At 45.9% G+C, this 15597-nt stretch overlaps 1 protein-coding gene across 2 annotated transcripts in view; it reads left to right on the top strand.

The window, feature by feature from the left end:
- The first annotated feature begins 2911 nt into the window (after window positions 1-2911).
- Window positions 2912-15597, top strand: part of CDK19 (cyclin dependent kinase 19) — a 232839-nt gene continuing 220153 nt past the window's right edge. The window contains exon 1 of one of the 2 annotated variants that reach the window (XM_030556124.1): window positions 2912-2994. Coding sequence is in view for 1 of the 2 variants with exons in the window: in XM_030556123.1 (XP_030411983.1) it covers window positions 3438-3565 (128 nt within the window). In the remaining variant the exon portion in view is untranslated. The other variant, XM_030556123.1, reaches the window with a different exon arrangement.

Genomic DNA, 15597 nt, shown 5'->3' with positions numbered 1-15597 from the left:
TGGGCTAAATAGCAATGTAGCAGCTCAAGATCAGGCCTTATGGATTTTCATTTACCAGTATCTGCAAATAAATCCCTGCTTAGGATAGCATCCACCATTAGAGAAGCTTGCACGGTGAGAAAGCAGGCTATCAGATAATTCTGATTCACAAGTATTTGGAGCTATGGCAGAAGGAAAGCTGACTCACCTACCTTTCTAACAAAAAAATTATCATGTTAAAATAATTATCGTCCCCCTTTGCCACTTCAGATACAAGCTTCTTGTCATGACTTTATAGCCCATTATGTTTTCCCGGCCATACCAGTCAGATGCAGGATTTGAATCCAAACACTAACCACTATACAAAATGTGATTTAGAGGTTCCAATTAAGTCAAATTTCTTCTACTTACCTTAGCCCCAAACACTAAGTCATGGAGGCCTCCAAACAAGAGAAAGAAGCTTGAAAATAAGCAGAACAACATTTCAAAAATTAATAAAGTATTTAAAATATTTGAGAGCTCAAAGTAATTTACTCTCTAGAACTTCAACATTTAATCTTCATGATGTCTGTTTGAGGATTCCTTTGTAGGCCCAATATATTTAGGACTGATATTGGCCTGGGTATGAAGTTACGTTTTCACATTGTTTAGAATTAATTGACATTACAAAAGCACCAAAAAGCCCACATCAAGACTCGGGTCCATATCTTGCTACAGTCCCTGATCAGTGAACGCAGTCTTTGTTTATAATAAGCAGCAACAAGTAGATTCATTGAACAAAGGATATTTCTGGGATGACAAAGTAAAAGTAAAACAAGAATGTTTTGCATACTAGCCAATAATTTGAATTTACCATTGGCCATGCCTAGCCAATGTCAGTGTTTTGTAGGTGTCATGGCAAAAGTGAGTTGAGGATAAGGAAGTAGTTTTATGGATTTGATGGGGAGTTTTTTCCATGCATAATAGGAGAATTGATGATAGAGGTTGACATTGTTGACAGAGCAAAGTCCTTATGGCATTGATTTTCAGTTAAAAAATAAAGCCAAAATGGAGTCTCCTTTTAAAAAAGATGGTTATATGTGGCCATATACCACTCATCTTCTGAGAACAGCTTGAGACATGGTAGTGCTGTTGGACCAAGATTCAACCTAAAACCTAGGATAAAACCCAGTTTGGAACATTTCAAACCATCCTTAGTTTCAGCCTGAAATGATAAATTTATACTAAATATCAATTTCAAAATAGAATTGGGAATTGAAAATATGTCTACCTTATGGAGCCTATATCGGTATAACTAGTGCCCTACCAAATTCACGGTGCATTTTGGTCAATTTCACAGTCATAGGATTTTAAAAATAATAAATTTCATGATTTCAGATATTTAAATCTGAAATTTCATGGTGTTATTATTGTAGGTATCCTGATGCAAAAAGGGATAGTGGGAGTGTGTTCACAGGGTTATTGTAGGGGTATCATGGTATTGCAACCCCTACTTCTGCGCTGTCACTGGCCATGGCATTGCCGTCCGAGTTCGGTGGCCGGAGAGCAGCAGCTGCTATCCAGAAGCCCAGCTCGGAAGGCAATGCCACTGCCAGCAGCAGTGCAAAAGTAAGGATGGCATGGGATGGTATTGCTACCCTTACTTCTGTGCTGCTGCCTTTAGAGCTGGGTACCCAGCCAGCAGCCACCGCTCTCTAGCCACCCAGCTTTGAAGGCAGTTCAGAAGTAAGAATGGCAATACCATGACCTTCCTACAATAACCTTGCAATCCTGTGCAACCGGCTTTTGGGTCAGGACTCCCAGTTTGAGAAACACTTGTCTCCCCTGTGAAGTCTTTACTGTATAGGGTAAAAGCACACAAAAGATCAGACTGAATTGTCTGTGATGGATTTTTCATGGCCAAGAATTTGGTAGGGCCCTAGGTATAACTATGCTAATATAGCTCTGTTGTGTAGATGCAGCCTATAACAACAGATTTGTTGTAGGAACACCATGTCCCTGAATGACACTGGTTATTTTGACAGACGCCATCTTCTGTCAACATAGTTGTGCCTACACAGGGGTTTTGTCAGCATAGCTATGGCTATCAGGGGTGTATTTTTTCACACCCCTAACTGAAGTAGCTATTCCAACGCAACTTAAATGTACACCAAGCCTAGGACAGAAGGATGTAACTCTTCTCTTGATAAGCATGCTTAAGACTGAGTTATGACTAGATGTTTCCTCTTACAGTGCAGTAGCCTCCCGGGGATGTTTTCAGGGCGATGGTGAATCAGGCGTGCGCATGGTGTCTCTCACTCCCACCACCCTGGGCTGGCCGGCAATCTAGGTTCACCTCTGTGCAACGACTTCTGGGCAAGGCTTTCGTTTTGCAACACTCCCTGAAGCCATGGTTGTGCCCAAGCCCAATATCAGAGTGCAATGCAGGATTTAAGTGCACACCTTCAGATCTCTTGCCAGATAAGGAAGGAAACCAAAGCGCTGCCCTCTTCTGCCCGCACCTTATTGGGGGCCGAGGATGACTCATCTCCTCGCTGTGCTGCAAAGCGGGGTGTGTGTGTGTGTGGGGGGTACACAGGGAGGGGCAACTCTCTTCGCCTCTGACCCCTCGGGGGACGGACAGCTGGAACTCGCAGCTCCCTGCCCACTCCGAGCCGTCACCGACCCTCCAGGCACGCCACCCTGCGGGGCACAAGGCCGAGCCGCGGGCGTCAGCGCAACGCTGATTGCAACTCCCGCTCCGCCCTACCCCGACCCCGCTGTCCATGGACAGCTCCGCCCCAACAGCGCGTGCCAGGGCCGCTGACTGACAAGCAGGACAGCCAATCCCGCCTACGGCCGTGACAAGAACGCAAATAGACAGGATTAGCCTTGGCCAATTGGGAAGAACAGTGTGGGGGAGGGCGGGACCACCGTTTGAGTGGCAGCTCAAGAAATAAACAAGTTCCAGGCAGCAGCAGCGTCCCTCCCCTGCACTCCCATAGCCGAAGGGTTGAGGCGGTAGCTGCGGCGCAGGTATGGCGCACGGTCTCCCTACGACCCCCCCACCCCATGCAGCCGCTGCTCCCCCTTCAGCCAGGCAAAGTGAAGAGTCAGCAACTTCCCAGCGCCCACTAAAACGCTCAACAGCCCAGGAAGCGTAGAGCGCAGGCGCTGACAAGGACAGGGTGTTACGGGGCATCCTGGGAAATGTAGTTCGCACACTGCTGCCTGCCGAAGGGGGCCCTTGGATCCCAGCTGCCAGCTGCACTACCAGTCCCGGAATGCCCCGCGCGACGTTGCGAGCCGCCCCAGTTGAAGCGGGTGGCGGCGGAGGGGACCCAAAAAAACAAAACACAAACAAACACAAAAAACAAAAAAACCACACCGCAACCCAAAACAAGGAAATGGTGCAGGGAGGGGGTTCCGGGCGCTGGGGGCGCTGATCCCGCCGCGCCCCCCTGCCCCATGGGTGAGCCATGGACTACGAGTTCAAATCCAAGCTGGCGGCCGAGCGCGAGCGGGTGGAGGATCTGTTCGAGTACGAGGGCTGCAAAGTGGGGAGAGGCACCTACGGGCATGTCTACAAAGCGCGGCGCAAGGACGGGTAAGAGGGGAGGCGGCGCTGGTGCGGGGCTCGGGCTCGGTTCCCCGGCTCTGTTGGGGCGATTGGGAGCCGAGGGCGGCAGCGGTGCCGTGGGTCCCTGCGTGTTCCTCCCGCTCCCCTGATGCGCGGCCGCAGACTCCTGGGGCACCATCTCGACCCTGCAGCTTCGCGCCGGGGGGCGGCGGCTCTTGTCTGTGGCCCTTGGGGGCAGGGGTTGGCGGTGACAGCGGGGCTGGGCGGCGCTGGCTGCCGCGCCCCCTGCCTGTGTGAATGCCCAGAAATCCCCCAACACACACATACACTGGGGAGCGCGGCCTGGGGGAAAGGGGCAGTTGTGGGGCGAGCCCGGGTGCGAAGGGGGAGCTGGCCATGACTCCCTGTTTGTTTGTGTGGGGGGTGGGGGGGAAAGAGGTAGGACAGGTGAGGTGTGAAGGTGAGGTTGGTTGTGTGTGGGGGGCAGTGGGAGGGAGAGAGCCAGGTTGTGGGTCAGTGGGAGGGAAGAAGGGAGAGGATAATCCTCGGGTGAAGTTGGGGTTTGATTGTGGGGGGCAGCCCTGGTGTGAAAGTGGGGAGTGTGTGTGTTGGGGGAAATTGGGGACATCCCTTGGGCATGTGTGTGGGGGGTGGTAGAAGGGAGAGTCAGGGTTTGGGGGTTGGGGTAAAGGCTTGAGGATGACCTGTGGTAGCCTTGGTGGTAAAGTGTGTGTGTGTCTCAGTGGCCCTTTCTCCCTGCAGAAGATGGGCACCAGCAATTTTCCTCCCTATTCTCCACCCAGTAATTTTACTGTTTCACTTGAAGTCCTGAAGGATGGTGAGGCAAAGGAAAAAATAGGCTAAAGAACCTAACTCTTGAAAAAGTTTTGTAAACTTTGTACTAAAGTACAAAATGCAGCTTTCAAAAAATGTATTTACCAAACATGACTTTGTGATGAGATGGGCGTGGGGAGATGCAGGTGCAACTCCACTAACTGGTACATCCGGGCTTCATATAGCTCATAAATGTGCTAATTAAGCACTTATGTTTAGGGCCCCAAGCAGGCCCTGAGTATTTTAGCAAAAATAGACAAAACTAACCAACAATGCCCTTCCACATAAATAAACCAAATTAAAGCATATTCTGAGTATATTGATGCTAGCCCAGTGTGTTCTTAGTGGAGGTCTCTCTCAAGTGGTGCTTCAAATGTCTTATTTTGTTTTTGAATACATGTTTTCATCCCCAACCCCAGAATTGTTAAGGCTGTGAAATTTGTTAGCTGCTCAGTAATTTGGTGGTGGTTAGTGTCCCTTATGCATTTTGTGATACATTTAATAGCACAGTCTAGTAAAAATTGAGTGAGGTGGTGCTAAAAAGTTAGTTTTTCTTGTTGTCCTAGTGAGGTAATTCAGTATGTCTACTAAATGTGTGAGGTTTTTAAGTATGGAAAATCCTCTAGGGGTATTGTGTGCTTCCTGAAGCATTGGCACCTCCAGAGTTCATCAAAATTATTTTTAAAATCCAAAAGAATGACCGGCTGTGCTTGCTTCGACTTTTCCTGTCTCTACTATGTAGAATTTTACTGTAGTTTTTAATAAGTTTGGTAATTGTTAGATGTGTATGACTTCATAGTAGCTGATGGTTAGGCCCAGAATGAGATGTGCTGCTTTCCTTCCTATGATGCTGCACAGGTGGGATGTTAGTGCCCTAGCCAGCTGTTACTATTCCTTGCTTGTCTCATTTAATTATATTGCAATTCTGTGATTAAAACTTAACTATATCTTAAGGTTTTAAAAAAAATCAAATGTTGATCTGTACTTCACACAGCATGTATATTTGCTGGAGAATATAATAATTCTAAACACCTCTCATTCAAATCAGTCAGATTATAGGAACATAGGATAGTGTTCGGTGTTTTTTTTTTTTTTTTTAAACAGAACTATTATGTATTCCTTATGGTGTGTGTATGTCTGTAAGGGTGCATTTACAGAGCTGCTCTGTACATATTCAGTTTTTAAAGACACTTGTAAGTTCTTATCGTTCCACAGACTAAATCTATGTAGACTTCCATCAGTATAGTCAAGGGGAGTTTTGGAAAAGCAAAAGGATGTTAGAAATACAAATTTATTATCATTTAAATTTCATTATTGCTATACAAAGGAATGATTGTGAACGGTGGTTAGAGTTCTGTCCAGTGCAGTGCTGCAGAGGGCAGTCAGTTTTGGGTTCAGTTTAAACACATTCCTCTGTGATCTCCTGGTACAGGTTAATTGCTTATTGGAGTAACCTAAATTTGCAAGATATATTAAGGCTACGTCTACACTACAGAGCTTACAGTGGCACCAGTGCAGCTGCGCCACTGTAAGATCTCTCGTGTAGCTGCTTTGTGCCGACAGGAGAGAGGTCTTCTGTTGACATAATCAAACCACCTCCAGCGAGCCGTGGTAGGTATGTCAGTGGGAGAAGCTCTCCTACTGACATAGAGCTGTGCACACTGCCAGTTACGGTGGCAAAACTTGTGTCGCGCAGAGTGATGTTGGTGTTTTGTTCACACCTCTGAGTGGAGCCATATAAATTTTGCCAGCATAAGTGGTAGTGTAGACATGGCCTAAGTTAATAGGGTATAATACTGAGGCTAGACAAATAGTTGAGACAGAGGACTGGTCCAAGTACAGGACTGGGAGTCAGGAAATCTGATTCAAGCTCCAAAGCTGACTGCTGCCTTCAGCATAAAGTCTAGTTAACTTCAAAAAGAGAATCTAAAGGAGTTCCAGGTACTCCAGGTGACCCTGAGATCCCCTGATAATTTTGGTGATTTTACAATTACATTTTCCTTTTTTATGGCTCTTCTCATCCTTGTTACTGCGTGAAAGATCTTTGAAAACAATAAGAAATAATGGTTAAAATGACTATAAAATGACAGCGCTGTGAAACACATCATGTAAACTGAAAACATCTCTGTTATAGTCATCCTTGGAGTTACTTATAAGAATTGGTTTCCCCTCTCCCCCAAAGTATAATTTTTCTGTCTGAAACTTAAAAGTTGATTGCACACCCTCAGTTTTTCCATTTGTAAAATGGAGATATTGCTCATATACTGTAAATGGGTGTTGGAAGGATTATAAGGGACTTGTACCTAAAGCCATTAAAATGTTAGAAATGTTGGCAGGAAATAAAAATGAGACTGAACTTGGAACAATGGTAGCTAATAACATCTGTGTGAGAAATGATCCAAAAACTACACTGGACATGAGAGAGAGGAACTGGAAAGAGGTGAGGATGAAAAGGACGTAAAGGTGATAGTGGACAGTAATATGATGCCAGAAATGGCAGTATCACTTCTGGGCTGCATATCCAGAAGCTTCACTTCATGGAGCATGAAGGAGATTGTTAACCCTTTCTGTATGGTACTGGTCAGTGAGTCCACAACAGGAATGTGTTGTACAGTTTTAAGGTACCTCAGTACTAGGGATGTCAGCAGATGATCAAAAGTAATTTGAAGAGCAACCAAAATGACTATGGGGCTGGAATGACTGATTTATGGACAGAACTAACTAAAATATCTTCACAGAGAGAATGTACTCATTGCAACTAGATGTAGAGTCCTCTTGTCTAGCTACAGAAGGAGGGGTCTCCTTAAAGACGTGTGAGGAGGGAGAAGGGGAACTCCCCTTTGCACCATCCATTTTGTTCAGTGAAGTGGCAGGTCCAGGTAGGTGGAAACCCTAGCCTTACATGTGCCTTGGGTGGTGTGGGATTTATATCCTGCGTATTGCAGAAGGAACATTTTCTATCTCAGACCAGCAACAGGCGGTCTGTGCCCATACTCATTACAGAAGAAAGATGGTTCAAGGGTAAACAGGAGTTGGAACAGATTTTTGTGGGAGGCACCCCCTAAGGAAGTTGGGGGAAAGGGGCTTAGGACTCTGATCATCTGGTTGTGAGAATCCCCAGGGTTTGAACAGCTGTGTTCCCTCAGTTCTCCAATCTGGGGTGCTGGGACAGTGACCACTCCTGGCCTGATCTCACTATCGCTTCAGCATGCAAATTGCTCCCAGCTATGCTGCACGGGTGCTACAGCCAGCCACCCTTGAATTACACTGCAAAGGAACACCTGCAAATTTGCAGACCCAGACTTCCCCCAGAAATGTGTGTTGTATACTGCTGAGCCCTCTCTTGGACAATACAAGCGCCTATAAAGACTATCATTTTTTTAATAGAAAATGATATGCATAAATCGTGTTGTTTTAAGTGGAATTTCCCAAACACATCAGTCCAAGCACACTGATTTAGATAAAACAGTGAAACAAGTTTACTAAATATAAGAAGATAGATTTTAAGTTATTACAAATAAAGAGGCATAAAAGTCAGAATTGGTTACAAAGAAATAAAAGGTAAAACTCAGCTAATGCCTAATCTAACAAGCTAAATGCATTCAAAGCAAAAATCTCTCAGTACATGTTCTAGCAGTCTTACTGGCTGAATTCCTTTCTGCCAGGATCCCTCCCCAGTCCAGTGATGTTTCCTTTGTCCTTCAGGTGTTGTCCATGCCATGAGTAGAGATGAAGGGAGAGATGATTTGGGGCATCTGTTCTCCATTATTTATACTCTTTGAGATGAGGTTCAGGAGACAGAAGGTCCGGGAGTACAGGAACATCCAGCTGTTTCTTTGCCAAAATGTAGATTTCTTTCACATACCCTTTTTCCTGGCAAAGAATAGCCTCTTAACCAGGTGATAATTCATTTGATTTTGCTGACCCCTGGCAGAGGCATCAGTTTGCCTTTTGTCTTTTAGGAACTGGTTTGTTCCTGCTTTTCTAAACTTGGAACATGTCTCAGTAATGTTATACAGTGGTATCTTATAAGTGGACATACAGTGTTGCCACACATTTTACTAAAACAATAATGATAGCAAATCATGAGTTTTCAAATGATACCTTACAAGGCATACTTTGTAGAAAATTTATCACAGTCTTGTAAAAAAGGGTGAACATAGGGATATAGACTCACACTGGTACAGTGGGGAGACAATTCTCACCTTTTCCCCAGCCCCTCCCCTTAAGCCTCAGACAAACGGAGCATGGCAGCATCCCAGCAGTGCCTGCTGGGACCTGGCTGGAAAGTGGGAGGACTGACAGCAGCCGTCCAAATAAATGACGAAGGAAATAAGGACAACCTGCATGGTATGATTTTTTGCTGGTTATAGTGCCAACTTTCTCCTTTCCGTGTGAGTGCTCTGCCTGAGGCCCCACCCCTACTCTACCCCTTCCCCCATGGCCCCAACCTTGCTCGGTCTCCTTCAGCTCCACTCTGCTTCCTTCCCCCCTAGCTGATTGGCAGGTGGTTGGTAGGTGCTGAGCACCCACTATTTTTTCTATAGGTGTTCTAGCCCTGGAGCATTCACTGCTTCCTCCAGCTCCCATTGGCTGGGAACGGCGAACTGTGGCCACCGGGAGCAGTGGGTGGCTGTGCCTGCAGATGGTCAATGTAAACACTGTCTTGCGGCCCGCCAGCAGGTTACCCTGATGGGCCACAGGTTGCCCAGCACTGCTCAAGAGGCTGAACATGTTCAATACTCTGTAGCTCTGCAAACATTCTACACAGAGTTTGTCATTTTGTTTCATGAGATGTATAAATCAGATTTTTTAAACAGTAAAATGTTATACGGCACTTGTCAAGCTGTTCCATAAAGTGCTTGTAAAAGTGGCTGCATTGCTCTGATTTTGATCTACTGGGACATGAAAGGATTCTAGACAGGGCATTGACTGTGTTTGACTTCTTCAGTATGTGGTGGCATGTCTCTAGTGACTTCATCATTTTCTGGAGAAGTTAAGCTTTAATAGGAAAAAAAGAGGGCCAGAATCATTAAACATAGGTGCCTAAGGGCTTGTCTACATCAGAAAGTTGCAGCGCTGGTGAGGGAGTTACAGCGCTGCAACTTAGGAGGTGTACACATCTGCAGGGCACCACCAGCACTGCAACTCCCTGTTTGCAGCGCTGGCCGTACTCCCGTTTTGTCTCGGGTGTAGAGGATCCAGCGCTGGTGATCCAGCGCTGGTAATCAAGTTTAGACACTTACCAGCGCTTTTCTTGACCTCTGTGGAATAAGCAGGTATCCCAGCATACCTGAGGAAGCCTCTGGTAATCAAGCTGGTCTCCTTCCCCGGCTTGCTCTCGCGTTCCCCGAACCCCGAGCAAGCAGGTCTCCTTCCCTGAGGTTTGCTGGGTGGTTCCGGGAACGCGAGAGCAAACCGCGGCGAAGCTGGTCTCCTTTCCCGGTTTGCTCTCTCGTTCCCTGAACCCCCGAGCAAGCAGGTCTCCTTCCCTGCGGTTTGCAGGGGGGTTCGGGGAACGCGAGAGCAAACCGCGGCGAAGCTGGTCTCCTTCCCCGGTTTGCTCTCTCGTTCCCCGAACAAGCAGGTCTCCTTCCCTGCGGTTTGCAGGGTGGTTCGGGGAACGCGAGAGCAAACCGCGGCGAAGCTGGTCTCCTTTCCCGGTTTGCTCTCGCGTTCCCCGAACCCCACTTGAAGCCGCCCAACAGCGCTGCAGTGTGGCCAGATCTAACACCACTTGCAGCGCTGGTTGCTGTAAGTGTGGCCACTCTGCAGCGCTGGCCCTATACAGCTGTACTAATACAGCTGTAACAACCAGCGCTGCAAAATTTTAGATGTAGACATGGCCTAAATATGTATTTAATGAAAATGGGCTTATTTTTAAAGGCGTAGAGCACCAGCAATTCCCATTTACTTCAGTAGGATTTGTGTGGCCCTCAGCACCTTTAGAAAAAACATGTCACTTATTAGTTGCCTAAATATGCAGTTGCCTAAAGTTAAGCCAGAATTGTCCAAATGTAGGTATTGAAGTCTCTTAGGCTGTGAAGGCAACCATCTTTATCTGACGTGATGCAGTACGTTCTTTCGAAGTCTGCACACTAAGTGAACCGATAGCTCAGAAGGATAATCCAGATATGGATAGGTCTGAAATCTGATTATTACAATTTAAATGTCAATATTAACTTTAATTTTCCAATCACATTAATGGAAACATCCAGTAACTGGGGGTTTGACTAGAGCTCCGCTGTGACACCATCACTTTCTTCTAATTGTGACCCCTTAACAATTCCTTTTCTCCGTGAAGACCTCTCTTCCCAAATGCTTATTAATTTGTGCTGCAGCTGAGAGACCCAGTTTAAAATGGCTTGTTCACATTTGTCCAATAAGAAATATAATATATTTGGAGAACACTTCCCAACCACACATACAAAGATGTGACTAGTACACTTTGTCTTGCATTGATTTTTTTTTGCTTCCATTTTCTTGTTAAATTCTTTGCAATGTCTTGATGAGACTGTGAGCAACAGTGGTGTGCTTAACTGTTGTGAGTTTCATAAATAAGGCTTCCCTCATAACAGGGGACAAAACTTTCAGGATGTAATAAGAATTTGGATCTCTAGTTTCATCATATGACTGAAAAGACTATTATTTTACACTTCAAGAAAGATCAGTTTAAAGCCTTTGTCAGTATGGTTAAATATAGAATGATTCTATTCCTTTCATGTGGTTTGTCTAGCTCCCTTTGTATGGTCAAACCTATCACCTAGAACAGGGGTGGGCAAACTTTTTGGCTTGAGGGACACATCTGGGTATAGAAATTGTATGGTGGGCCATGAATACTCATGAAATTGAGGTTGGGGTGCGGGAGGCGGTGCGGGCTCTAGGCTGGGGCCAGAAATGAGGAGGTCAGGGTTCAGGAGGGGGCTCTGGGCTGGGGTGTGGTGGTGAGGGCTCTGGCTGGGGGTGCAGGTTCTGGGGTGAATCTGTGGATGAGGGGCTTGGGGTGCAGGAGTGTGCTCCAGGCTGGGACCAAGAGGTTTGGAAGGTGGCAGGGATCAGGGCTGAGGCAGGGAGTTGGGGCATGGGGGATGGCTCAGGGGTGAGGGCTCTGGGTGGGTCTTACCTCAAGCAGCTCCTGGAAGCAACAGCATGTCCCTTCTCCGGCTCCTATGTGGAGGCATGTCTAGGCAGCTCTGCTGGGCACTGCCCCATCTGCTGGCGCTGCCCCTGCAGCTCCCATTGGCTATGGTTCCCAGCCAATGGGAGCTGCAGGGGTGTAACTTGGGGCTGAGACAGCATTCGGAGTGGAGCCCCGTGACTGCCCCTATGCGTAGGAGCCAGAGGGGGGATATGCCACTGCTTCTGGGAGCTGCGTGGAGCAGCCCTGACCCTGCTTCCTGGCTGGAGTGCTGGAGCACGGAAAGCTTCAAACCCTGCTCCCCAGCAGGACCTTGAGGGCCGGATTCGGGGGCCATAGTTTGCCCACCCTTGTCTTAGAAAGATACTGTTGTTAATCCTTGGACCAATCAAGACAACAGGAGGAACAATGGGATTCACAAATCAAATAGACACAGTCCATGCCGTTTTTAGCTTTGTAGTAGAAGTAGCAACTACAAAAGCTGAAACTGATGCTGAGGATTTCAAATAAATGTAATCTTTCTAATCATGGTCAGTTCTGATCACCTTTACCCAAACCCAGTGTCTTGAACTGGCTTGCTCTCTCCAAAGCTGTGATGATGGTGCATGTTTTGAAGTACTTTGCTTGGTTGTTCATTAACTGCCTTTGAACAACTTCTAGCAAAGATAATAGTGATTTTGTTTTTATCAAATAGTAATTACTCTTTACTTAGCATTTTTACACAAAAGTCTCAGAGCACTCTATAAAGGTGAGTATGTACATTATTCCCATGTTATAGATGCAGAGGTGATTGTGACTTGCCAGAATGGATTTAAACTACCAAGTGGAAAGCCTTGATTTAAATAATTTTCTATTTTAACTTTTCTGTTTGTACTTCAGGTATTTTCTAAAAAAAGGTGCATTGGTTGGCATAACCATAAAATATGTTAATTTACAACTAAATAGCGCCTTTACACTAGATTTGGAGGGTATACTAACTATACACATTTATTTAAGCAATTGTGTAGCTTAATATTTTCAGACTCTTATTAATTGTACATTTTTAGTGTTGGGAAATGGTGAATGATATTGCTTATTTACTAGATAATTTACTGTTTGCTTATGGTTTGTGTCAAGCTGCATTAGGACAGTAACTAGAATTTAATTAAACATGCAGCAGCAGATTTTTTATTTAAATGTTTTAACACATTGTAAGAAGTTTAGGCCTTACCATATTTTGTATTAAATTCAGATATCATTTTAAACAGGTTTATTTAAAAAAGAAAAACGTATTGTAATTTAAATAATTTAAAAATCCAATTTAAATAAAAATAATTTTCTTTTTTAAAAAAATCATTGATCTTTATCCACGTTGTGACTTGCCTAGGGTTGCCAACTTCCTAACTGCACAAAAATCTACACCCCTGCCCCTCTCCCTCCGAGGTCCCACCCTCCACTCTAGCCTCCCTCCCTCTGTTGCTTGCCCTCCCGCACCCTCACTCACTTTCACTGGGCTGAGGCAGGGGGTTGGGATGTGGGAGGGGTGAGGGCTCCAGCTGGGGGTGTGGGCTCTGGCATGGGGCCAGAAATGAGGGGTTCAGGGTGCAGCAGGGAGCTCTGGGTTGCGGTATGGGCTTCGGGACAGGGCTCAGGGCTGGGGCAGGAGGTTGGGTTGCAGGCTCTGGGAGCCCGTTTGAGTATGGGAGAGGGTTCCGACCTGGGGTAGGGGGTTGGGATGTGGGTGGGCGGGCATGCGAGGTGCAGGGTCTGGGAGGTAGTGAGGGTGCAGGAGGGGGTTCTGACCTGGAGCAGGGGGTTTGGGGTGCGGACTCTGGCCGGATGGCGCTCCCTGCCTGTCCTGCCCCTCCCTGCTGCTCCTGGAAGCGGCCAGCGTGTCCAGCCCCTAGGCGAAGGCATGGCCAGGCAGCTCTTTACAATGTACACTGCAGGGGCCGCCCCTGCAGCTAGGGTGACCCGACAGCAAGTGTGAAAAATCAGGATGGGGTGGGGGTAAAAGGCATCTATAGAAGACAAAGTCCCTAATATCGGGGCTGTTCCTATAGAATCTGGACATCTGGTCACCCTACCTGCAGCTCACATTGGCTGCGGTTTCCAGACAGTGGCAGCTGCAGGGGTGTGTGTGTGTGTGCTCGCGATGGGGGCGGTGTTGGGAAACTTCCCTGATCGCACCTGGATCTAGGGGCCACAGGGACATGCTGGTCACTTCTGGGAGCTGCGTGGTGTCAGGGCAAGCAGGGAGTCTACCTTAGCCCCGCTGCACCGCTGACCAGCGCTGACTGGAGCCGTCAGGGTCCCATTTTGAGCGGGTGTTTTGGTAAAAAAAAAAACAACAAAAACTGGACACCTGGCAACCCTAGACTTGTCTAAAGTCATACCACAAGTTACAGAAGAGCTGGGAATAAATTCAGACTGCACAACTCACCCACATACTGAATGGCTTGTGCTGTTTGTCTTCTGATGTGTTGAATGTGCAATGCTATGTACTTTATAATAGTAAATTTCTTGTTGCTGCACGAAGTATATTAGTTTACTTAGCATGATAAGTGTGGAGCACTACTGTTGGTTTCTTAGCCTGAAGCAGAACCTGAAAATTTGTCACTATAGTTTGTGTAATTAAAAAGAAAAAAAAATCCATATACCCTGATAATAAAATGAATTTGTACAACTTGCTAGTTGCAAAACACACTGAAAAATCATGAAATAGGAATTAGATAGTGTTGTCATGATTGACAACTGTGAATGAAATGACATGACAGAGCTGGAGATGATGATGCAACTCCACTTTCCAGCAGGACAAAGTGAATGGTGATGGACACTTGATGCTCTTTCCTTAAGACATTCATGTGCAGAGTTTTCCAGAGATCTATCATGCCTCCTCCTTCTTCAGTGTCTGAGACCTCTTAAAGACGTGAGATGCTGTGGACTCTGTTGCCCACACTATGCAAACAGCACACCATTATATATGGGTGAAGGGTTTTTGTCAGGGGAGTAGAGAAAACTAGACTGATTGCATAAGAGGACCAATTTTCATAACCTAATGAGGAAAAACTGGCAAGATTTAGTGATTGACTTACTGAAGAGAGAGAATGGGAGCTCGTAAGGAATGGATAAGTTGCCATCCCATTGCACAAGGAGGACAGTGGATGTTAGAGAAGGGAGAAAGAAAAGAGTGTTTGGGAGGAAAAATGAGTTCATTTTTGCTCTAAGTTTTAAACCTGTGACAAGTGGATATCAGGAAAGGTGTTCGAGAAGCGGCACTGACCTGGGAGTTGTCAGGAGCTGAATAGTCTTTCCATAACCTCTCTCCCTTCCTCCCTCAATTATAACTCAAACACTGAATGGGAAAATGAATCATGTAAAGAAAAAACAATTGTAAACTTTGCTTTCTACTTCCCAAAGATGTATCTTCTTTTGACCTTGCTTGCTGACATTCAGGAATTCAAACAAAACCTGCATTTTTTTTTAATATCTCAGATTTCACCTTGGATGAAACAAAGTAGAAATTGACCTAAAAAGATTGTTTCAATAGTCATGTATTTGACTGAAAGAATGCTGAATCCACTTCAGGACAGTTGTTTTCACAAAAGAATTAGCAAACAGAAGGAGGGTAGTGTGGATACCAACAGCTGAATTAATTACTGACGTGGCTCTAGGTTGACCTAAACTAAGTCAACCTAATTTTATAGTATAGACAAGTCTTAAGCCATCCTTACAAATTTACTTCTGGTAGGTTAAAAGGATACTATTAATGGCAATCTAATAATTTTTTTAAATTTATAGTAATTTTAGGTAATGCAGCTGATCCTAAGTCCCTCTCCCAACTCCTATGGTTTTAAAATGTCATCTTATTTTTTTTTTAAACTTCTCTCTCATATTGGTGTGTGAAATATCCCAGGGGTGAATAGTGAAGTTGAGTATCTACAGTAGGGGTGGGCAAAGTTTTTGGGCCGAGGGCCACATCTGGGTGGGGAAATTGTATGCAGGGCCGGGGCAGGGGGTTGGGGTGTGGGAGGGTGTGCAGGAAGGGGCTCAGGCAAGCGATTGGGGCAGAGGAGGGGTGTGGGGTGTATGAAGCGGCTCAGGACAG

This window comes from Gopherus evgoodei, chromosome 3 (genome assembly GCF_007399415.2).
Source record: "Gopherus evgoodei ecotype Sinaloan lineage chromosome 3, rGopEvg1_v1.p, whole genome shotgun sequence".
Taxonomy (NCBI): domain Eukaryota; kingdom Metazoa; phylum Chordata; order Testudines; family Testudinidae; genus Gopherus; species Gopherus evgoodei.
Note: the sequence above shows the minus strand (reverse complement) of the source record. Positions and strands in the feature narration are given on the sequence as shown.